The 23,646-nt window shown below is 40.4% G+C and overlaps 1 protein-coding gene across 23 annotated transcripts in view; it reads right to left on the bottom strand.

The window, feature by feature from the left end:
• The window catches only part of eif4g3a (eukaryotic translation initiation factor 4 gamma, 3a), a 62,814-nt gene that overhangs the window by 35,209 nt on the left and 3,959 nt on the right, over positions 1-23,646 (bottom strand). For 6 of the 23 annotated variants that reach the window (XM_051947789.1, XM_051947790.1, XM_051947794.1 and 3 more), the window contains exons 2-9: positions 17,876-17,948; positions 15,019-15,186; positions 12,868-12,960; positions 11,331-11,363; positions 6,372-6,392; positions 3,942-4,121; positions 1,522-1,633; positions 1,177-1,337 (exon numbers count right to left, since the gene is read on the bottom strand). In XM_051947789.1, the coding sequence (XP_051803749.1) occupies positions 1,177-1,337; positions 1,522-1,633; positions 3,942-4,121; positions 6,372-6,392; positions 11,331-11,363; positions 12,868-12,960; positions 15,019-15,186; positions 17,876-17,948 (841 nt within the window). The remainder of the gene's footprint in view (positions 1-1,176; positions 1,338-1,521; positions 1,634-3,941; positions 4,122-6,371; positions 6,393-11,330; positions 11,364-12,867; positions 12,961-15,018; positions 15,187-17,875; positions 17,949-23,646) is intronic. The other 17 variants (XM_051947797.1, XM_051947806.1, XM_051947800.1 and 14 more) reach the window with 9 other exon arrangements.

The raw sequence follows: 23,646 nt of genomic DNA, 5'->3' as shown, positions 1-23,646 counted from the left end.
AAAAACAGACCTCACTAAAGCGCCCAAGTCTTAGAGCAGCCCTGCAGCAGCCACATTCTATGCATGCTGCTCATCAGCCGTGATAGGAGGTGGAGTGATGAAGTAAGCGTCATACTCTGTGGCTCAGGTGGAAGAGCGGGTCGTCTAATGATCGAAGGGTCGGCGGTTCGATTCCCGCTCTCGCCTAGTCATGTGCTGCATGCCGAAGTTTCCTTGGGCAAGATTCTGAACCTACCAGTGACTGTTCCACTGGTGTATGAATGTATACTGACTGATGTTGCAGGTTGATTAGCAACCTGCACATTAGTGTGTGTCTGGGTGAATAGGAGCAATTGTTGTAAAAGCGCTTTGAGTACTCTGATGAGTAGAAAAGCGCTATATAAGAGCAAGTCCATTTACCATACTACAAATAAATATATATTATTATAACAAGACATAATGTCAGCCCTAATATTAGCTCCAAGGAAAAGAGTGGATGGCATACATGCAAATATCTTCAAGTATTACTATAAACCAACAACAAAATATAGTTTTGTTCAAATGTAACTTTTTTTTTTTTTTTTACTTTTGTGGAGGATCTGGAAATGTAAACCGAAACTAACAGTCCAGGCTAACACTAACTCACTATAGACTTACAGTCATAAAAACAGATTTTAAAATGACATGACACTGTTGTTGTTCCAGGTTCATGTGCATTACACAAAGCAGCAATGGGCATGCACAAACTTAAGTGTGCTATCATCTTTCTACACGCTCTTTTTATTGTCCTCACACACACTTAAACCAGAATATTTGGAAATTTGCACTGAAGCCGTCTGAGCTGATCCTGACCTAAAACGCCATTTGTGTGTTGAAGAGAGGACTGAAAATGTTTGTTTTGTGAATAATTTGCATTAGTCTGGACTATGGCCAAATTGCCATAATTTAATGAAATCTGTAAACTAATTCCACAACAGAAGGATCAACTGGGTCAAATTCATCTGCTTATAATCATCTTACTATATGATACTATAAAAATCTCCAGAGCAGCTACTAAACTGATTTTGAGATGAGATTGTGTTGTCAACAAACACACAAAATAAAAAAGACTGACAACTGTTAGTGAAGGGTCAGTGTATATACGTGTCAAATATTTCCTCAAAAAACAAAAGTGAAACGAACTACTAAGGTACTCACTGTTTTCTTCTCACGCTTGGCTGGTGGAGGTTGCTGTGGTGTAGGCACTATGATAGGGGGTGAGGGAGGGTACACAGTCTGTCCTGGGTAATAGGGTGGACCAGCTGTGGGAACGGGAGCAGGGACAGAGGGTGAGACAGGTGGGTGGTACCTGAGGGGATCTGAATGAATTTGCAAGAGCAGAAAAACAAAACAGAAGAAGAGACATTTTAGTAAAACACCGTTTAGTTCCCCACTCTGTGGGAACACAAGGCTGTGTATATTTGTTCTACTGTGTCGTTAATTTAGATTTTATGAGTGTGGGAATAGTACTAAATGTGTATCTGTGCTGGATTAATGACTCACGATATGGGGCAGGGTACTCCCCTGGCCCTGGACCAGGATAGAAGGTGCCAGACCCCGGGGGCTGTACAGAATACTGCTGAGGAGGTCCCACGTAGGGCGTACTGTGGCGATACTGGAAATATGGAGAACAGGGAGAGACATCAGTGAGGATAAGACAGATAGCGTGTGCTTTCCACGTTGAAAAAATGAACATTATAGCAATCAGTAAAGTATTTTATTTTTAGTGTTTGGATGTTGGATAAACACCTAAATTCTGTCCAAACCAGTTCTATGACCTGTTTTCAAAGCAACCATATTAACTGCAACTACAGTGCATTTTCAGTCACATAAAAACAAATTACTCACACATAATGTTGCAAATGTCAGATAAATATCAGAAACAAAAACCAAATACAAAATATCATAGTGCCGATATAACTACGGTTGGAACCTTGAAAGTAGGTCTTATTCAAACATTGGAGAACACACACTTTGAGCGTCAAGCACTTCATTTCCTAATTTCTTGTGAAGCAATTGTTGAGGTGAAAGACAAAAGGGAACAGCCATTTTGGTTATCATACTTATGTTGTCCTGCCAAGAGTTACATAAGAAACTACTTTCATTTCTGCCCATTAAATACATGGCTATTGAGTTCTACTCTGTAGATGCACTCAAACTGACAAGTTATATCTTGTTTAATCTCAGACAAAAATTAAGACTAAATTTATGACTTAACAGAAGATTATGATCTGGACAGTCTCCTCTTAGTAGACTCAGGAGTTTCATCATGTCAAATATTTCTGCTAAGCTAAACTAACCAGACACCAGTTCAAGCTTCATGTGCAACTGAATGTAGTATTGATCTTCACACTCTTGGTTGAATGAGCAAATTTAAAAAAAAAAAAAAAATCTAGCTTCTTCTTCAAACAGCTTGGTCTAATGAGAGAAACTCTATCTACCTTCTGAACCCCAAACAGTTTCTGAGGTTTTTTTTTTTTTTTTTTTTGCTGCCATCACATTTTTGCTTACTGTTGCCTCATTTTTCATTTGCGATATAAAGTCCTGAACGTCTATGGAAAGAGCTCAAACATGATTAGAAAAAATAATCTATTTTGTACAGAATAACAAAGTTATAATGCCAAAAATGACAACAACAAAAAAAGCAAAAGTTGACTTTCTGATTATTCATTATATGTGACTTTTATGTGAAACACTTTGCTAAGTACCCACTGGTGTTACTAATACCAGGGTTCTCGCCAGCGCATTTCAGCATAACGGCCCGTTACGCTGTCATAATGGCCCGTTACACTGTCTAACAGGCCGTTACGCTCAGTTTAAAAGATTACGCTGTGATTAGGGCCGCTATGCCAGCGCATTTCAAAGATTACGCTGTTGTTATGAGAGTGTGTGGCTCCGTCATGAGAGTGGGAGAGAGAGCAGCGTGTGTGTGTGGGAGGGAGGGGGAGAGCGAGTGAGAGAGACGGGCAGTCGATGCAGTCAGAGGAGTAGAGAAGGTGTGTAGTTGCTGGGTTGGCCTTAGTGTGCGGTTCAGCCACTGTTTATAGACAAAGGCTGCAGTGTTCTTCAATACGGCTGGGCTCCTGTGTCTTTGCCTCTACGGCTGCTGAGGAAGTGAAGGGAGTTAACCCCGGGCTTCCTGACCACAGTCGGGGGCCGAACAGGAAGGGTTAACACTGTGATTATGGCCGCTGCGCTGTTATTTTGACAGATAACGCCATGTGCATTTGTTTTTATCAACTGGGTGCCTATCTAGGTTAATTTATGTCTCCCCACCTCAGCCGTACTTTCCTGTCGATTGACCCGTTCCCGTCTATTGCGCATGCACGTTCCCGTCTATTGAGCGCGCGTGTGCAGGAGGACCTGCCGTTACGCTGAAAAAAATCCTGGCGAGAACCTTGAATACTGAAAAAAAGTGGTGGCTCAACAAACTACAGATTGCTTACTAGTTACACATTTCATTTGTTTCAATCCATGCCTGCTCTCTGCTCTGTATAAACAAAGCATGAACTTCATTACAGCTGAAAGGTCTTTGAATTTTTGTCCTGACAGCTGAGACAATGGCTTCCTGGTTGCACAAAAAAAAATGCGCAAATTTGTATTGATTACTCTGCCATGGAATGGCGGAGTTGTGTGACAATTGGCATCTGTCTGTCTGTTAGCAACATTACTCAAAAAAGGACTAAAAGTTTTAGATTAAATTTTCAATGAAGGTCAGAAATGACAAGGACCAACTGATTAGATTTTGGCAGTGATGCGGCTTATGGTCTTGATCTACGGATTTGTTAAAAATTTCTGAATCATTGCAAGATAGCAGCACAGTGTCACTGTAACTATGACAACAAGAATACACTATGTCAGCTGCCTGCAGCAAAAAACCTCCAGCTACAATTTTAAGAAACAATTCAGTGTGTTTGTTGTACCTGTGGGATGTAGTACTGTGCAGTCTGTGGGGAAGGGAAAGGCATGGGTGCCATGGTCATCATGATTGGTTGATTAGTGGGGTAGACAGCTGCTGTGGGGGTCTGTGAGCCAGGCCGTATAGAGGGCGTGTTCGTTGGGATGGTGGGCCTCGCAGTCTGCATCTGAGTCCTCTGAAAAAACTGAAGGCAGCATGCAAAAAAACAAACAGAGAGAAACAACAGCAGACATTAAATGCTGTCCCAGAGGCAGCAATCTCATTTCGGCATGCTGCCATGCTTTATCTAAAATACAAGCAAGTACAGTTATTCCAGATGTCTTCACTATTTGTCCTACACATTTCTCCACAGTGAGCCCTGGTTTCTATCAGCAGCTTCAAAAAAAAAGAAAAAAAGAAAGAGGCCCAGCACCACAGCTTTCTCTCCGCTTTCACCATTGCTGTAAACCATTCAGATCATTACATTAAACCCATTCTAAGTGATAAAAGGCACAATAGTATGATTCACACTTTGCACTACAGCCTGCCTAATCAACACATAATCCCTTCCAGCAATTATTTTACCACACATCTTTCAAAAGTTTACATTGTAGATAGTGAGAATAGTTATGAATTATACAAATACTTTTTAGGAGAAGGGAGCCCCAGTCAGCAGTGAGTTTCAGATACTTAAGTCGTAAATATTTCCTCCCACAACCATATAACCAGAAGCCTTGAAAGCACGATAAAGTCATTCAAACAGAGGGAACATTTAGGATACAGAAATCCACAGCACACAACTGTAACCAGCCTATAACCGAGTGAAACCTTGGGGATACATTATTGCTTTGATCACTGGCACATTTCACAATGTTTGACATCATGAAAGTGTGACACATTTACACAGGGTCGAGGTTGTGGGTCATTTAGGAACATTTGTAAAATAAAATGTGATGCCCTCTGATTCCGCAGACATGGAATGAGCCTTTGTGTTTAAGTGACTTTTGAATTTTGGTGATTAATATTCTGATTTTTATGAAGAGATGTCACAGAGTCAATCCTCCAGATATTTGCCTTACCTCTTGTGTTATCATGGCCTCGATCACAGAGCTGTTTGATTTGTAAAAAGCTAAAGAAATTTGGTGAGATGATTTTTAATAAATAAAGCAAGAAAGGACTTTAGACTTTTAAAAAAAAAGCAGAGGGGAGATAGATGTGATTATAGTTTCCTGTAAAAACCCCGAAAGTTTAAAAGGGAAAAGCCAAAGTGTAAATGTCCCTTTTTTGAGTGTTTCTTTTGTTGTTTATTTTGCCACATCTGTATACACTGGACTGCACAGCTGTAAAAAAAAAAAAAAAAAAAAAAAAAACACAGTCTTTGACTATTGAATGGCTCCCACTACCTTTTTTGTGTCTGAGCTGCCTGGCCGACCTTGCATTAGTAAAAAATGTGTAACACAAAGCAATATGGCATTTTTGGTGCATCAAAGAGCACAGAAAATATAGAAAAGATACTTCATCATGACTGCAGCTACAATGACTTTTATCCAGCATGCAACAGGCACTTAAAAGTTTAATATTGTTTTATCTTTGAAGAGTCAATAAGACGGAATGCTAGAATCTTTGTGTGCTGGGCCTGAAGAAAGACCACTACCAACAGCTGTGACCGACTTCCAAACAACTAGGGCTCACGCTGGGAATACCCAACCACAGTCACAGTATGCTCCAGTGAAGGAGAGCAGAATAAACAATGCTGTAAAACCGTCTAAAAACACCCAGGAGGGAAATCACCTTTAACATAATAAATCAGCTTCAGTGGCTTTATTATAAATAGCCCTGTAGGAATCTGGAAAATGACCAGGAAAACTGTTCATTACCAGCTGCCCAAAGACAGTCTCAGTAAAATTGCTGGCAGCGCAAGAAACATGAGTCAACAGACAAAACAACTTTTCAACACTGTCAACAAAAAGGAGCTGTGCAACTTAGGCTTAAAACAATCACAAAAACAACAAGTGTACTCTCTAATGACAACGAAACAATATATACATCAATAACGTATCTGTAGAGCAACATTGAACATTACACATTTCCAGCAGACACTTTTCTTATCACATGGATATAAAAAGGATCTAAAAAACATGTTCCCGAAGAAGGAATATACTGTATCTCTCTCATTAGGCATGCTGTTCATTTAGCTGTGCAAGCTCATTAAAGATGAGTAATGAATGGAGCAAAAATTACAAAATTATGAACTGAAAAGTCCAGTAATGATCCTCTACAGGAGACAGGACATGGGGATAAAATGATGATAAAAGACCTCTCTGCAGAACGCACACTGTAGTGAAGATGAGGGGGTGTGTAGGGTTAAACGTTAGGAGGGCTGGGATCATTTACGGATGATCCTCATCATGCCATGCAGGTCTGCAGAGACTTTTGACACAAAGTTAAGTTTTACCTGAATGGGCCTGAATCCTCCCTTGGGTATTGAAAGCAGGAAAGAGAAAAAAGCCAATAGGAGACCGCTCTGGTGAGACTTTAGCAAGCACACACATAAACAGGAAACTCCCCAATTACTTCCATCTGCTCGACACAGTGACTGATCATGAGCCACTTTGACTGGGAAAAATAACTCGCATCATAGAAAAAAAGGGTCTAGTTTATCATCGAGTGGGTGGTACAGTTGGGAAAAAGCTTTAAAGTCACAGTCAAAATGTCATATTAGTATTTGACTTGTGGCCATGTGCCACCTGGACATTACGAGCACAGTCGCACAGCTATTCACATGCACATAAGTGTATCTCATCAAAACATGCACTTTACTTTAATGGGCCTTTTTTTGTTGTTGTTTTTAAATTGTGCAGAGAGAGAGCTTGTGTGCCAGTCTATCTCTTGCGTTCTCAAACTGGCATTTACCAGTGACAGTGGGATCTGGATGTCACCTGCAAAGCTGACTTAGCAACACAGGAGAAGTGTTCAGGGCTGCATGCCAGGGAAACTGCAGAAACATGTCTATACTATGGAGCTAATAGGTGTCATTTCACTTGCCTGTGAGACTTTTACTTTGGCTTGTTGAGAATAACAAATACTCAATTCTCGGGAAAATTCAAATCACATCGTCATCAAGTTCAGGTCATAATGCTGACGAAACTGTATGGTTCTTCTGCTGTTTAGGGCCAACAAAGAGAGTGCACTGACTGGCAAAATTCAGATTCATAGAATTATTTACTTCTCTATATTGCAAACAGTCATTTTGGTAATTTCCACTGGCTGCTTTTTATTCACATAAAAATAGTGTATTTGAAAACCAAACAAGTTCAATGAGAAAAAAATAAAAAGAATCCTTGTTTGAAGACAGATTTATATTTTGGCCAAATGAATTTCTGAGCTCTGTGCACCCTTTACTGTGCATTGAGTGTGTTTCAGGAGGACAATAGTTGTTTTCATCAATGGTATAAAAGGCCACTGTTGGCTTCATCTGCTTTCCGATTCCACTTCCGTGGTGGCACAAGAAATCTCAGCGCCAGTTTGTGACAGCCAGAGCATGCACTTGTGTCTGTGCACACACTAATGCCAGCAAACACACCCGCTACACTTTGACACCATACTATTAATAGTCTGTTTGAAATTTGTCCACACAGAAGCATTGAGAAGGTGAGGATGTGAGACAACAAGTTATACAGGGCACATCTTGGGGACTCTGGGTGTGAATAAAACATCAATCATAAAAATGGGCAGCTGCATGAATCATTACAGTGTGAATCAACAAACATAAAGATAGCAGGAAGCCGCATGGACTGAATGTCAGGATCCAGACATGTCTAAGACTCTTACCATCAACAAGGTAATGTGTAAACAACGTCATAAATACTGAAGTACCAGACAGGAACACATGCCCTTCATAATCTATTGACATTGGTTTACAAACTGTCTAACAAGATTCTGAGTGTTTTTTTACACAAATGTCCACCATGAACACAGACACTGCGGTCGGTCCACACAAAATTGCTCTTGGTTCTTTCCTTGCCTAATTAACCACTAGCCATCTCTAATCACATTGCCTTCTTTAACCCTAAAATTGAAACGACTACCCCTTTACTACACAAGTTTTCAATAACTCAGCATTAGCATAAGGCTAACTCTTGCAGTCAGGTGCATCCATGTTGGTTTGTGGTAGTGGCTGTGAACAAATCTCGACCACAAAAGCTCTCACCCAAACAACAAAACAGCCAAGCTAATTGCAGTACCTTGGAGTTACTACCTGAAATAACTGAGGCCATGGTCTTATGAGGGTGTTATTACCATGTAAAGTCTGGCAGAATTAGTTACATGAGCTCTAAAATAACAATGTCCCTCTTATTGTTTTCAGGCATAAAGAACCACAATAATAAAATATTCTGCGCAACAAGTTTGGTGGCATACTGTAATGTCTTTGCTTTGTATTAAATGAGACAATACAATTGCCATAAACTATAGGAAAAAAACCATTACATTAACTTCCGACTATCAATCTTCCTAGTAATTTCATCGAAAGATGGTGTCACCTCCTCAGAGGACCAAGAGCTGATATTTAGTTCCAATATTGTGTTTGAGATATACTTCTCAATACATAAGAAAACTATTTGGACCGCTGACACCATAATTGCAATACTAGAACTGAATGCAGCACTTTTGCTCTCTAAGGGCACTTCAGTCTGCCCGGCAAGAATAAGCTAACTGAGTTTCAAGGCATATGCAATCCGATATACACATCAAACTGTAAATATATGGACAGTTTTTTGGTCTTCAGACTATGTGCTTTGGTACATTTAATTAGCAATAAAGTAATGAATCCTATATTACAGCACCAAGTCCCAACTTTAACTTGAGAAGGTATTTGTAAATGTTGAAATAAAAAAATATGTGGGATAGACAGCCCTTGTAACACATTGTGCACAAACTGCAAGCATTTAAAATTAATTGGACACTGGTCTGTAAATGTTTCTTGAGAGGAATGTCTATCTTTCAACTTCAGCTCATCCAAATTCAGTCTGTCAATATGAGTAGTAAGGAGTTGAGAGGATGAAATGAGAGATCAGAGAAATATCAGAGGTAGTTCTGATAGCAGTTTACATTTAACAGCCTCAAAAGATCTGGTGCATCCCAGAAAACTAGGAAATGCTAGATTGTGCTAGAAGTGTGAATGATGTACAGAGTGGAGAAAAATGAAGAGCTCATGAACTAAAGCATATCACCTCATTTGTCAAATGTGGTGGTGTTTCTGTTACGGCTTGGGCATGTATTGTTACCAGTGGTGCAGCTACACAGACAGTTATTGATGACTGAACTGCTGACAGAAAAAAAAAAAGAGGATAAATGCAGAGATTTTGGAGGATTAGATCAAATGGGTCAGAACATATTAGACACCATTTTGTCATTCAGCAGTACAATGATTCTAAACATACAGCCAAAGCAAGTGAGGGATTTTCAATTTAAAGAGGTGAGATATAGTTAACTGGTCAAGCAAACAATTTGATCTCAATCTTATCCTCTGGCTGAAGAACAGGCCAAAGACAACAAGGCTTCTCAAGAAGCAACATCTGCATGTAGCTGCATGAGGTTCTGCTGATAACTAGGCATCACAGACTACAGGCAGTCGCTGACGGTGCTGTACTGTAAAGTATGTTCATTTGTTTGACGATACGTGTCAAACTACTTTTGAATCCCCTAAACATTGGGAACTATTTGCTAAATATCATAAACACAATTTTCAATATTCATGTAGACCTAGGTAAATTAGAGTTGAGACTTGGCACTTTAAGTTAGCATCTATTATTTTATTTCTAACAAAAATTCTGACGAATCTGATGAGCGACAACGTGTAACTTTCTTAATATTTTATTTTCCGCACTATAAGGCGCACTTAAAAGCCTTCAATTTTCTCAAAAATCGATGGTGTGCCTTTTAACCCGGTGCGTCTTATGTGTGCACTGAGTTCCAAAATCTGACTGTCGGACCAATTCCCGCCGACATAGGGACGTAATACGTACACTACACACGCTGGGCAGCGATAAACCTATTAGAGAACATTACATAAAGCTACGTACAGTACCGACTATTGTCCAAGCTTTCGCGGAAGCCGGGATCATTGCTGGAATTGTCCCGCTCAATTCAGATACAGAAGATGAGGACTTTTATGGATGTGTGACAAAAGATTGATCAAAAAAATAATGTGAGTGTATCAGGGTTCTCGCCAGCGCATTTCAGCGTAACAGGCCGTTAGGCCGTTACGCTGTCAGTTTAAAAGATTACGCTGTGATTAGGGCCGCTACGCTGTTATTTTGACAGATAACGCCATGTGCGTTTGTTTTTATCGACTGGGTGCCTATTTAGGTTAATTTATGTCTCCCCACCTCAGCCGTACTTTCCTGTCGATTGACCCGTTCCCGTCTAAAATTAAGAGTCGCTTCCAATCTCGGGGTTACAATTAGCATGTCTCGGTTGTTTCCGTGATGCCATGTATGGTGAATAGTGACCTCAATCACGAGCATTTGGAGCATCTGCGTGACGCTCATTAGCTGACATCTGGGCTGGCCGCTCACGAGATTTAATGAAGGCTATTGCACACGTGCGTGCGCATGTGGGAGGACCTGCCGTTACACTGTAAAAAAATCCTGGTGAGAACCCTGTGTATTCTGAAATACGTAGTAGAATAAAGTCCAACCAAACTCACTGTTTTGCTTCAGTTTCCTTGTTTTAGCATGGGCCCAATTATACGGTGCACCTTATATATGGCTTAAATACAGAAATAAATCCCGTAATCGAGACTGCGCCTTACAATTCGATGTGCCTTATGGTGCGGAAAATACGGTACTTACTAGACATTATTCTCGAATTGAGTAAGTCATACAGTATGATAACACAAATACAAGCAAGTTTTTTATGGTTGGGCACACAATGTAAAACCATGGGTGGCATGTGCTTCTAGGTGTAATGAAGTACCATGTACTATCATGAAATCACTAGAGAGGCTGGTGCAGTCGCAATCCTAAGAGCAGATCCTGAGCAAAGTCTTTCAATTGATCCACTCACAGCCCGTGAGTTTCATTACACTAAAGCCCCAAAATGTCTAAATACCTATTTTAGAATGATCGCAAATCTCAACACAAAAATAAACATGAATAGCTTCAAAAATAGTGTCAGGAAAAACCCATGTGCACCTGGCTGGATATCATGATTAACTAGCAACACAGGAACATCCCATGATAATTAAAACCTCTTTAACGGTTTCCAAGATAATCTTTCAAATCTGAGACTTTTTTTGAAGGAACAGCAGAAGCCCCACAAACAGCCCTTTGCCAGCAGGGACCAGCAAACTGCTTTGATGATGATGATGCAAGAGAAGGAGCAGGAGGGGCGTTCAGCAGGGGTAAATTACCTGATGGTGGGTTGGTCGAGGGCCCGTAGCAAACTGGTGGGGGAGGGAGGAGAGGTCCAGCAAGGAGATTGAAGCAGTGATGGCAAAGCAGGGAGAAGAAAGAGCACAAGAGAGACACAGATACAGTATAAGATGAGCGATGGAGGCCGACGGTTGAACATACAATACAAAACCACAGAGCAACAAAGCTGTAAAGACATGTGACGCAGTACCAGCTCTCAGTCAAACCGTGTATTTGCAGCTTGGAATTCTAACTTGCTGTAAGAACTATCTGAAGAACAATTTAGACATTTGGATGAGAAGCTATCATTTAATTTAAATGCTTTGAAGCACACTGAAATATAAATACAACAGAAAACTAGTAATAACAGTAAATAATAGTGAAAGTTAAATATTTCCCAGTCTTCTGTGACAGACCTTACCAATGTAAACACAAAGTTTGAAACAAGACTTACTGCATGTGTAAATACACACTGACTGAGGTCTGCTTAGCCTTGTTCTCTGTATGGAGGCTGGGCAAGCACCAGGCAAGATTTATAAATAATGCAAAGTCAATATCACACTTGGATTTTTTATTTATTTTCTTTTTACTAAGCTTTTCATGCTGGGAGATGTTTCATAAAAGGTTCTATGTTACTGCATATTTTTAAATGGTCTTTCTTAGGCTACACTAAAACTAAAAAAGAAAAAATCTAATAAATAAATCCCTTAGTACAAAATACACTCTTCAGGTCTACAAAGACAGTTTAATGTCTGAGCTTAGACATCATCGGGATCTAACAAAACAGAAATCTCACAAAAGCTGAGCAGTTTCCTTTCCATGGTGTTGGACAAACATTGTAAAGACAAAGCCTGACTTTAACCACAAATGTTGTTTGTCTCCTCTGACTAATTCTATTAGACAATTAGCAAAAACAACAGCTCAAGGGCTGTTGTTTGACATTCAGTTTAATGAAGTTCCCAACTCCCAATTATTTGCTCAAACAACTATTCATCTGCATTTAGTAAAATGTGGCTAAAAAATCTTTCATCCTCTAATCCACTACACAAGACCAGTTTAACTCATTTCTCTGCAGTCAAATGCTACATTTTTTTTGAGAATATGACTTCTTGTTTTGCTATATTTTTTTTACACTATCTGTGTATATCGTGATAAAAGTCCAGGATGAAGCCTCCTGAGTGTGCTACGGTTTTCAGATAACAGTTACATGGCAGTAGAGACGGAAGGTGTAAAATTACACCAGTGCAGACTCAAATCCTGTACGCCATCAGCAATTCCACCACCCACAACGAGCCCATAAGGAGCCTCTAAGGAGACACTGAGGGAGACCTCATTAAATAAATACATCCTATGTTAAATTCCTTGCTGCCATGATCAAACTAAGATCAGTCAACAACTCGAGAGCTCTTGGTGATTTCGTGACACAAGATCTCTTCTCGACTTACTCAGTAAAGCTTCAGCACTCACACTAAACCACAAACTGTTTGGTTACTTGGGGCAGATGTGCTGTAAATCCAGGACCAGAGGGACACTCACCGGGCGACTCTGTGGCTGTGCATTCATTGGCTGTGTCTGGGGAGAATACACTAAAGGAGCGGAGCCAGCATTTTGCCCAGGGTTGTATGGAGACTGTCAAAAGGAGAAATGGAAACATGCACAGAGAATGAGAGGCTTTTTTCTGTATATATAATGACCAGAAAATATGCAACCAATTAGGCTGTAGTTATTTGATTAAGACATTTTGTACTTAAAGGGACTTCAATAGTCCATATCAACACACAACAGCACCAACTTACTTTGGATGTTGCTGGGTGAAAGTGTTTTCAATTGGGGTTTATGAACTGCGCAAAGATAATTGGTACCCTCAAGAACTACAAATCCTGTGTTTCTTTTTTCTTCATCTCATGTGCAGTGGAGCTAAGCTGAGGTGAATTTAAGCACATCTGCTTACTCTTCAAGCTGCTGCTGGTATAGCAGTGATAATTTAAGTTTGTCCTTGCTGACAAGACTATTCACAGAAGGTTGGAGAGAGTCTAGAGCAGCTTTAGGGTGAGGCAGTGGGCCAATAAGCTATATTGGTAAAGAGGAAGAACTAGATTCCTCACAAGCATAGTCACATACTTCCAGAGATGCTGAGTCACCGAGTCAACACGTTTGTAAATGAGAGCAGCGAGGCACATTGGCTTTGAGATAAATGATTGACCTTTTACAGAGTTACCTGTATACATATCTGGGTTTATTTCCCCAAACAATAACAGTAACACTTAGATGTAATACACGCCCTAATCAAATTATGTCAAGGGCAAGTGCATCTCTTTCTAAAGCTCAACCCTGACTTATTTCTGTTCTGGCCCTCTGTATTTTGTCATTGCGTCATGCAATCTCTATCACATGTGTATTGATCTCACTGCAGACAGAAAAGGACGCCTTTGCTAGATATCTACATCTAACCCTTACCTAATCCCAACCATCTCATACTCAAATCACTTAATCAGTCTTGCCTAAATCTAACCTCATTGCAGTGTTTCTAGCCATAACCCTGCAAGGATCTGGAATATTACACAAGCATCCTCTTTTAACATACTGTCAAACTTAAGTAATTATTCCACACAATGACTTTCTGCAGAGCTTTTATCTGAAGAGTGTAGGTCTAAAAATGACAGAAAACTCTTTAAAACATTAAACTGATGGTGTTGAGGCTTCTGAGTTACAATTCTCTAAGCAGCAGACTTGGAGATCGGGTTTACCAGTACTACTGACACAACTGGCTATTTTCATAATCCAACATGAATCCCAAACATACAATTATTTGTATGCACATACAGTAAGCTAACTGACCAGGTAAATAACAAAATGTAACAACAAAAAACAAACAAGACCTGGTATATCATGACTCTGCACACACTGTACCATTATTCAAGTGCGATTTCAAATTGTGGTAAACGCAAAAAAGGTTCCATATCAAAACACTCCTATTGTTCATGTGAGTTTCCTGTCTGTGCTCTACTTTCCTCTCATAGTCTGAAGAAATCCAGGTCACATAAATGGGAATGTGTTTGTCTGTATATACATTAACCCTGGACTGATAGACTGGTAGCCTAGTCATTGTTTAGCTTCCTTTTGCCACTTAAATGCTGGGCTTGTCACTGCTGGACCCTTCTCAGAATTAAACAGATACTACATATAGATAGAGTAGATGCATGTTTGTCTACAGGCAGTTAGTGATCTCTAAACAAAGTGTTCTCTAAATATTTGAGACCGTTTCGATCACACATTCATCTGAATTTCATTAAAATATTACACTCATGCACACAATTTCTTGCTGTAATAGAAACGGAGTGAAACAGAGAAATGACAAACATGAAAATAAAAGAAGTTTAAGAGGTGATGTTCAAAACAAAAAAGAATAGAAGTCGGGTGTAGACTTTATGGGCAGAGATAAACTAATACAACAGTTTTTTAAAACTGATGCTACCAATTTAACTCCTGTTCATCCAACTGAGAATTTGTTAAAAGAGTATTTAGTATTGAAAAATGACTGAGCGACACATAAAAGTTTATGTGAAATTCTCTCATTGGATTATACTGAGAAGTGATGTGCTCAGTCCTTAAAAAAGTCACAGAAAGAAGGCAGACAAATGGAAAAACCAACAGAGAGGATGACGGCGGTTACAGTGACAAACTCACCCCTCCGCCTGCCTCCCAGCCCTTAGGGTAGCGATATGGAGATGCTGTGGGTACTGATACCTGAGAGAGAGCCGGGGAATGGGCATGACCAGGCGGGGTGCCTGCCAAGTTAGGGTGTCCCTTTGTGATGTCATGAGCAGGGTAAGGAGGGCCAGCATGCCTGGGGACCTGTATGACATGAAGCAGTAACATTAGATGCAAAAAAATCTATATTACATCAAAGTGATGTAGGGTAGGAACAGCAGTGGTGAGATTCCACAAGTCATTAGCCCTCCCTCCTGCTGAGGAATTTAAATTAAGCGCTCAAGCAGCAGGATTAGCCCCTGTATGTGAGGAGAGGTAAAGACCTGTGATGTGCGTGGCCGTTGAGGCCCGCTGCGGTCGGCTAAAGACTAAGTTCTGGCAGCCCACTGTGGCAGACTCTGCTGTGCAAGGATGTCTGGGCCTCATATGGCAAAACTGGGTCGAGTAATCATATTACAATCCCACTCATCTGTGATAGATAGAGAGCACCTGATACAACAGACATCACTGAGTCATGCTAAACAAGCCTCATTGATATGGACCAGTGGAGGGTTGAGGTTGGGCACCAACCACGAGCAATATCGGGCAAGGATGAGATATTTGATTCAACTCTTAGTGTGTGGTGAGGCAGGCTGGGCCTTGGCTGCTGCAGCTATGGGCTGGCACCACTGCAGGTGCTGCTTGTTGCTGCAGCAGGCTGACACACCAGGGAATGAGACAGGATACTGCAGGAAGACAGCAGTAAGCAGAGTCAGACACAGAGGCAGAAAGGAAAGCTGGGCAAACCACCTCTTCTCTTTTTTATTCTCTTCAAAATCTAAACATTACGAGATTCAAAAGCTGCTTAAGACAGCTACTGACACCAAGATTTAAAAGCTAGCATCTCTGAATGTATAACATATTTAAATCTATCAGGTACCACAGATGATAGTCTATATAGCTTCTATAGTATGACTCCCCTCTGAATCTCTACATCTTCTCGGTGCGGCCCACTTCCCTCAGATGACCTGGGATAAAGCAACTAATCTAGCTGCTGTTGCCAGGGGAGGAGCCTGCTCTGCTTCAGGCAAGTGATTCTGAGGACATACAGCATGATGGGATGGGGGATGGGAGGTAAGCGGCTGTATGGGGGCTGTACATGAGGACAAGGGGAAAAAACGAGTGAGTGAATTAACCTCACATCCACCATAAAGATCAATGGTTTCATGCTGGGAACACTGTTTATTTCTACCAGTGTCATCATTGTTGCAGCTTAACCCCCGAAAACAAACATCCAAAGCTCAAAAATCTCATAAAACCGCCAATGTTTTCAGTAGTTTTGTTGCGGTGGATAAACAAGCTCACAGCTGAATAGTGGATCTCCAAGTATACAGTGCCATTCCTTCTGCACTCTGCAGCTACTCCCTACTCAGAAATGTTATCAGTACTGGAAAACAGCTTTGTGCTATCATAATATGGTAATTTTAATATATTGTTATATTCTAACAATTAACAGTACCAAAGGAAAAACAAAAACAGAGGATCCAATATTTTACCACGATGTTAGTGTCAAACAGCTCAGCAAGAACCACAGCATTTTTCTGTCAGTTTCATTCTGTGCAAGAAAAATCAATAAAATGTGAAGTGAAAATAAAATCAATATCCCTACCTTTTTATTCTCTAGTAAACATTTACAAGGTGTTCATCAATAAACACAGGTGTATTTGCTTTTAATGGTAGAATTGTCACCATTCAGTCTCTTATAAAGTCTACTCAGCTCGATGCCAAATTTATTCTGGGGCCTCCAGGTAAACGCACATATCACTGGTGAGAGGAGAGTCCTACAGCAGGCAGCAGAACAGCATGAAGCACTGCTCAACATCTAAGTCAGTACCCAGAGGAAAACTGTTTTTGTCTTTAGGGAGATACAATAGGTGTACCTCCCTAAAATACAACCAAATTTAAGTGAACAAATCAAATTTTCTCCCTGATTCCCCTATCTACTACATCCATGCTCCAGCAAATTTAAAATAAAGATGCTGAGAATTATGGGAATGACAAAGATCAGACAAAGGAAATATTAATTAACTTCTGGACAATCCAGCAAATGTCAGAAGTCCCCTGAGGAGAAACATTTCCACAGCATCATGTCTGAACCAGCATGCCTGTCTTTGCTGGTAATTAAAATCACAAATGCATATTTACAATGCTGGTAAGGGGAATAAAAAGTATTTTATGACTCAGTATCAGGAAAGGCTTATATCACACACACTGTTGAAAAACAGGCACACCTCTCCTACACTGAACTTTAGCTGGGTTCTCTAACAGCAACGTCTGTGGCACTCCAGGCATCAAAAACAGCGAAAAAATGACCTTGTACGTTGATCGATTTTCACAATTTGGACAAATTTACCATCAATATGTTGCTGCTGTTGTATTTTTATGATTAGAATATTTATAAATACTAGTCTGAGAGAAGTTTCTAATCTTTACTCTATGGTGGTAGACTAAATTTCACAACTCTGAGTAGGATGCGAGTAACTGTCTCTAAAATGATCAATAATCTGAATGAAAACCTCTCTGAAACAGTTTCATCAAAAACAAATATTTATGAAGGTAGCATCTTGTAGTAGTAGTAGTAATAGTTAGTAATAGTTTTAGCCAGGTGTAATCATCAATCTGGCCAAATGAATGTACATTTTTGGTGCAGTCAGAGTCAAAGTATACACAATTACATGCAGTCTGTGCTACAGATATAAGTCTTATATGTGTGTATTCTGTCTGCGTATGCACTGAAGTACATATACAGGTGGATATGCACGTGTTTGAAAAGGGGCTGCCTGCAGTGACTCACGCTGTAGACTGCAGCGACTCCAGGCTGTGTAGGGAAGATTCGCTCGTCCAGTGATGGCTGAACCCGTGGGATTCTGGAAAAGGATGTGTTAAGGAATGTTCAAAGCAACTGGTGACTAAATCAAGTTTCAAATTAGAGAAGAGTTTAACAGTTCAACAGGTAAAATTCCTGTCATGTTTTAGATATTCATCATTTAGCCTAAATACTGCTGTCTAAACCACATGAAAAGATTTGATCTAATATGTTGGAAAGTTTCCCTCATCCAGCACTGGATCCAGCACTATCCCAACACTGGCATAACTGCTGAAATGACTTCATTCTACAGTTTTATGCTTTTACATTCAGTTTATTCAGATCCAAAGGGCTTTCCTCAAACCCCAATGGCTTGCATAGTTTGATTTCAAGGATCCCCCAACCACTGCACCCCGCCCAAAATGCCCCATCTCTGAGAGTACACTATGTACCTTCACCATTTTGCAAGAGTTAAAGGGAAAATCTGAAATGGATTTCTGGGCTACTTGAGGCAGAGGGATAGCCAGAGCAGAAGATCAGACAACTGCTCATATCAAAGGCATGAACTCCATGCAATACTAATTCTTGTCTTCTGTGCTAATAGCAGAATAAAAACAGGCGAGAGAAAACCCTCAACAAGACACTTACAAGAATCTATAACACTTGAGGATTTATTAATGCTCAGGGAACAGTTTGAAGAGACACCAGAACGGATGATAACTCTCTTTACGCTTCTGGAACATGATAATGAGACTCGCTTGAAAGACATTGCTCAGATGCAAAGGGAGACAAAAGAGGGATTCTGTCATATAGAAGAGGGAAGCCCTGTGGTTAGTAACCTGCTCAGGCAGTTGTCTGCGACAGACAGGCTCACACACTGCTGATCACATGGTTTAAGGGAAACCGAACGTCTGGCTTTCTTCCTTTCACCCAAATCACGCCTCCCTCTGCCCTAAGCCCTCTTCCTTTACTCTGCTTTTTCCTGCAGGGGCAGTCATCTCTCTTGGCCCCCCACCAGCACCGCTACTCGTAACCAACAATACAAGGGGAAGAGAGGAAGATAAAGAGAGAAAAGAATCGTTTAAAAACAGGGCAGTGATTCAAAATGCAGACGCACAGCAGGAAATATTATCTGTTTCATTGCCGGAGAATTTGGAAAAACAACATGTCCACCCCCACACACACTGTATACTTACACACAGAAATTAGGAATAATTAGAGCTCAGCGTCTTCACAACGATACGACAGGCTAGGTGAGGAGGAGCACGAAAACTGTGTGGAAGATAGTATTTACAACTTTCATCCTTTTATCCATCAGCAGCAGGCAGAGGACATTTTCCACATGATTCTAATTTCAAGAGGGGTGATTTAACAATAATCCACAGGTCACCCATCATGATCTGAAAAGCCATTATTTACTATTTCCAAGATATTCAACAACATAAGGAGCAACTCTAACATATTTGTAAGCCTTTGAATCTCTGTTAAATTTCCAAAAAAAAGCAAAAAATGTCAAACATTCTGATATCAATTTTTCCAATGTGACGATTTTATGTCATGCTTTGAAATTTGGATAGAATCTAAAATATAAAAAAGAAGGCTTAATATAGAACAAAGAAAAGTAAAGATAATCATTAGTTTCAGTAATGCTGATTGCTTGAAAATATTTCTTGACCCAGTTCTGGTGAGTGACAGACAGAGAAGAAGTCGGGACTTGGCTATCGACAGTGAGACAACCTGATCTGTCTGCTCCACAGGGGCAAATGTAGGGACTGCAAACACAGAGTGGCGAAACCAGGGTTCCGTCTGGTAGCAACAGGTGCAATTCAACCTGGGCGTCAGGTTATACTCAACACTGGCAAGGCCAGGAAAAGCAACTGCAGGAACAATCAGGTAAGATGAGGCATAAAGAGCTACGAGAAAATTTGGCAGATTTAATTTTCCTACAACAGCAGGCAAATCCTAAAAGATGATTCAAATGGATCAAAGCCAGAAAACAGACTTGTGCTATCTCAGAAGGAAAACACCTGCAGTGATGCAGAATGTAGCTGTGCCACAACTTTGGCAGGCTGGTTAAGGGACAACACCAGCTCCCACACTTCACATGTCATGTTTTTGTTGACACTAAAGTGAAAAGCTTTTCCACAGCAAATTTTCATTTAAGCGACACAGCAAGAGACTTGTTTAACCAGAAAATTCATTCCATTTAGTTTTTTTTCCCTTTATCTCTATCTTTGGCTAAAAAGGAAGCTGGTTTCAGAAATATTTGTAACAAAGTGTCCCTTTGATATTGAAAGCATGCTTAATTTTAGGCTGAATACGCCCTGAAAGGCCTCGCAAAAATTAACTAGCATAAACTGACAAACAGTGATTCTTTTTTTAAGTACTTCTTTGCAGTTGCAAGATTGAATGCTGCTATTAAAGACATTTAACTGCTATGACGGCAGCTTGAATGTTTACGCAGTGTAATATGCGGGAGGTCATGCTGTGAAAGTAAAAAATATCCTGAGGTGAAACATCATTAATATCAGGCCAGTGTGGCCAGGCAACCAGATGGATGCAGACACAGTCAGGCTGGACTGCATGTATCGGGCATGACCATGACAGTGGCTGACTGCACTAATTAGACATTAGTCATTTGTTTGATCTCTATTAATTTTCTGCTTTGGGAAAGAGGGCAAGCGCAATGTCAACTTTAAGGCTTACAGTCGAACACGAGAGTGTCAGTGCTGCTGAAAAATTACCTCCAACACCCAACTGATCAAAATTACAGCAATGAGTGGTTCACATTTGACCCTTGCTTAGACTGAAAGGAGGAGCGTGTTCAGAGGTGACAGTCCACATAATCCTAAATCAACTGTACCTACAGGATGACAGCCATTTCAACTGAAAGAACATTTTAAAACAACTTCCACAGAACTCTACAACACTGGCACATTTCATAGAGCTGCTCATATTAAAAAGACATGTAGCTTGTCATGTACTTTGTTGCTGAAGTGGAAACTTTTGGGTCTAAAACAAGCCGATGCTGACCTGTGCCCTGAGGAGATCATAAAGTAGCTTCAGCCGCTCCTCCTCGTCCCCTAACCCCACAGTGACCTGTAAGCCTCATTTAAGAGGGAAAAGCTGCTGAGGCTCCTGCTTCATCATTAACTTACAGTAAAGCCACTTAAGTGCTGAGTATGTGTGCGAGAGAGAAAGGGGTAGACAGAAGGAGTTACAGCCTTACAAATAGCAGGGGTGTGATCAAGAGGATGATACATCTCAATAAACTGTAATCTGCTATTACTGAATAAATGACTGGATCAGGGCTATAAAGATAACAACAAAACTTCAAAATAAATCACATGAAACATCCAAGAAAAAGAGACATGAGAGGTCAGACTGAGAGGAGAGTGTTTCTTTTGCTGATTTAGTTGGTCTGTCTGCATGGCGACTACACATATGCAGTTTCTTTCACATGGCAAACAGTGTGATTTCACATAACTATGGCCTACATTTCACACAGACCTGAAAGAAGCTGCTATGTGTCATTAGAATGAAGCAGACTACCTGGAAATCTCAGTGCAGTGGGCTCAAAGTGAAGGCACAGGAAGTGAGTGGAGACGGGCCAGATGGTGCAGATACAAACCCTGCTTCTCCCTGCTGGCTCACTGGCCACTCACACACACGCGCACACACACGCACACATGCACAGTGTTGGATAAAAGCGAAGCTCACAAAGCTCTCACTGCCTGCCTGCTGTTGCTGAGACTGCTCTTTCACTAGAGTATGAACAATAGGTGGTAGGTTGGTGGATTCAGCCCTAACAAACCAAATCTTAAGCAACAATGGTTCTGGATGCCTATAGCACCAACTCCATTTGTTTTTATTTTAAATTAAGGGAGTAGGCAGTCAACCTGTAACTCTAAGGAGATCCATGCAAAAACATGTAAATATCACATTACTACTACTACTTCTACATGCTCTTTTCAAGACAAATCCAAGACAAATCCACATTTAAGTTACCACTTGATGCAGATTTCAGTGACTAAAATCACTTAGTCATAATGAATGAATAGATGGAGAATAAAAGGTTAATAAACGAAAGGAGACAGTTATGTAATATTTGCACAAAAAAGGGATTCATCTATTTATTTAAGAGTCAGTCCTAACGTCACTTTAAAATTTGCTGATGTTCAGTCTGCTGGTTTCATTTTTAATAATGATCTGAAAATGAGACATTGTACCCTTGTGAAAGAAACAGGATTCTTTTCAACAATATGTCTACACTGTATACTCATTGAAGGGCAAAAATCCATTAGCAGCTAGTAGCAACACTGCACAGTTTGTTTGTATTTCTGAAATGCTGCCAAGGTGCATTTAAAGGTGTGAAAACTACAGCCCTTACTTACAGTTACTTGGTAACCATAGTGGACAAAGTCTAGGCCTTGTTTCCAGTGACATCTACTTAAAAAAATACATTTTGTTGAATGTAATGTGTGATGACTTGTGCTGTATGTGTTTTTTTTTATTAGACAAATTATCAAAAAATAAGCAATAAATGAAGAATTTGCTGGAATACTCTGTGGCGGAAGCTGGAACACAGGCCAGCAGTCAGAAAGCAGCCAGGAATACTTTATCACTCGATTACTGGTTTATGTTTAAAACAGGAGCAGCACTGAAGACAGACTGCAGTACTACAAGACTGAATACTAACCCAGTTGACAAAAAACAAGCAAATGGTGTTAACAAACAGTACCTATTCACTCCTTCTGTTAGCATAAAATGACATCTATGTACAAGAACAACGTATGACAAGGAACAATCAGTACCGGCAAGAAAAGAGATGCGATTGAAAAGGTTACCAAGCATGACTAGCTGTTCATGGTAGCAACTTCCTGAAACTATCGAACTGAAAACCCCTTTACAACTGCACACAAGTGAATCATCTGTACGGCTGTAGCATATTCTAACGGCTCATGCTGCATTGCATTTTTACATTTGGAAAGCAAAACGCAAATGCCTCAGCTGACAAATATTAGGACTGTACTGTCAAAAGGTTGGAGTGTTTCTTTCTGGAAAGTCTACATACATATTCTGAACTTCAGCATCACTGTGTGGGTGGGATGGCTCTCCAAACACTGTTCATTGTAAATATCGAGTATTGTACTATTTGATAGCAATCTGCTCATCAGAAGCTGTCACTAATTATGGGATGCATTCAAAACGATTTTGCTCGAGTAAATACAGAAAAAAAACATCTGAACTTGCTTCAGATTCAAATGCTGAGTGAGAACTGACAGCGTGCAGGACGTCTTCTTCAACAGGCCACTCCCTCTCTGGAAAGAACAGTCCTGCATGCTGGCTCATAACAACTCAGCAGTTTATTTATAACATCCCACAGTGAGTATGCTCATGAGAATATCTTCTCATGCAGGCTGCACACACCTGTCCTGAAATACAGGACTACTATGCTGTGTGACCTCCCAGCTGGGTACATATGTTACGTAGCTATACTGCATACCTATCAGTGAGTGTGACTGCATACCAGGCTCACTGGTTGCATTAGACTTTGCTCCTCTTTACTGGAAAATGCTCTCACAGTTTTGTGAGCACACAACTCAGAAGAATGAAGAATTTTTAGAACTAGCAAAGTTTGTGTGAGAAGAAAGGGAACAAGCCTTTTCAAAGAAAGATGAAAGTAGTATACTGTGAGCATGAAAGCTGAGGGGGTGGAGGGGGTGCACAGAGAGGAGAGAGGGGGGGAAATGGGGAGA

Source organism: Acanthochromis polyacanthus, chromosome 5 (genome assembly GCF_021347895.1).
Source record: "Acanthochromis polyacanthus isolate Apoly-LR-REF ecotype Palm Island chromosome 5, KAUST_Apoly_ChrSc, whole genome shotgun sequence".
In the NCBI taxonomy this organism is placed as follows: domain Eukaryota; kingdom Metazoa; phylum Chordata; class Actinopteri; family Pomacentridae; genus Acanthochromis; species Acanthochromis polyacanthus.
The sequence above is the reverse complement of the archived record's forward strand: the minus strand, read 5'-3'. Positions and strand labels throughout refer to the sequence as shown.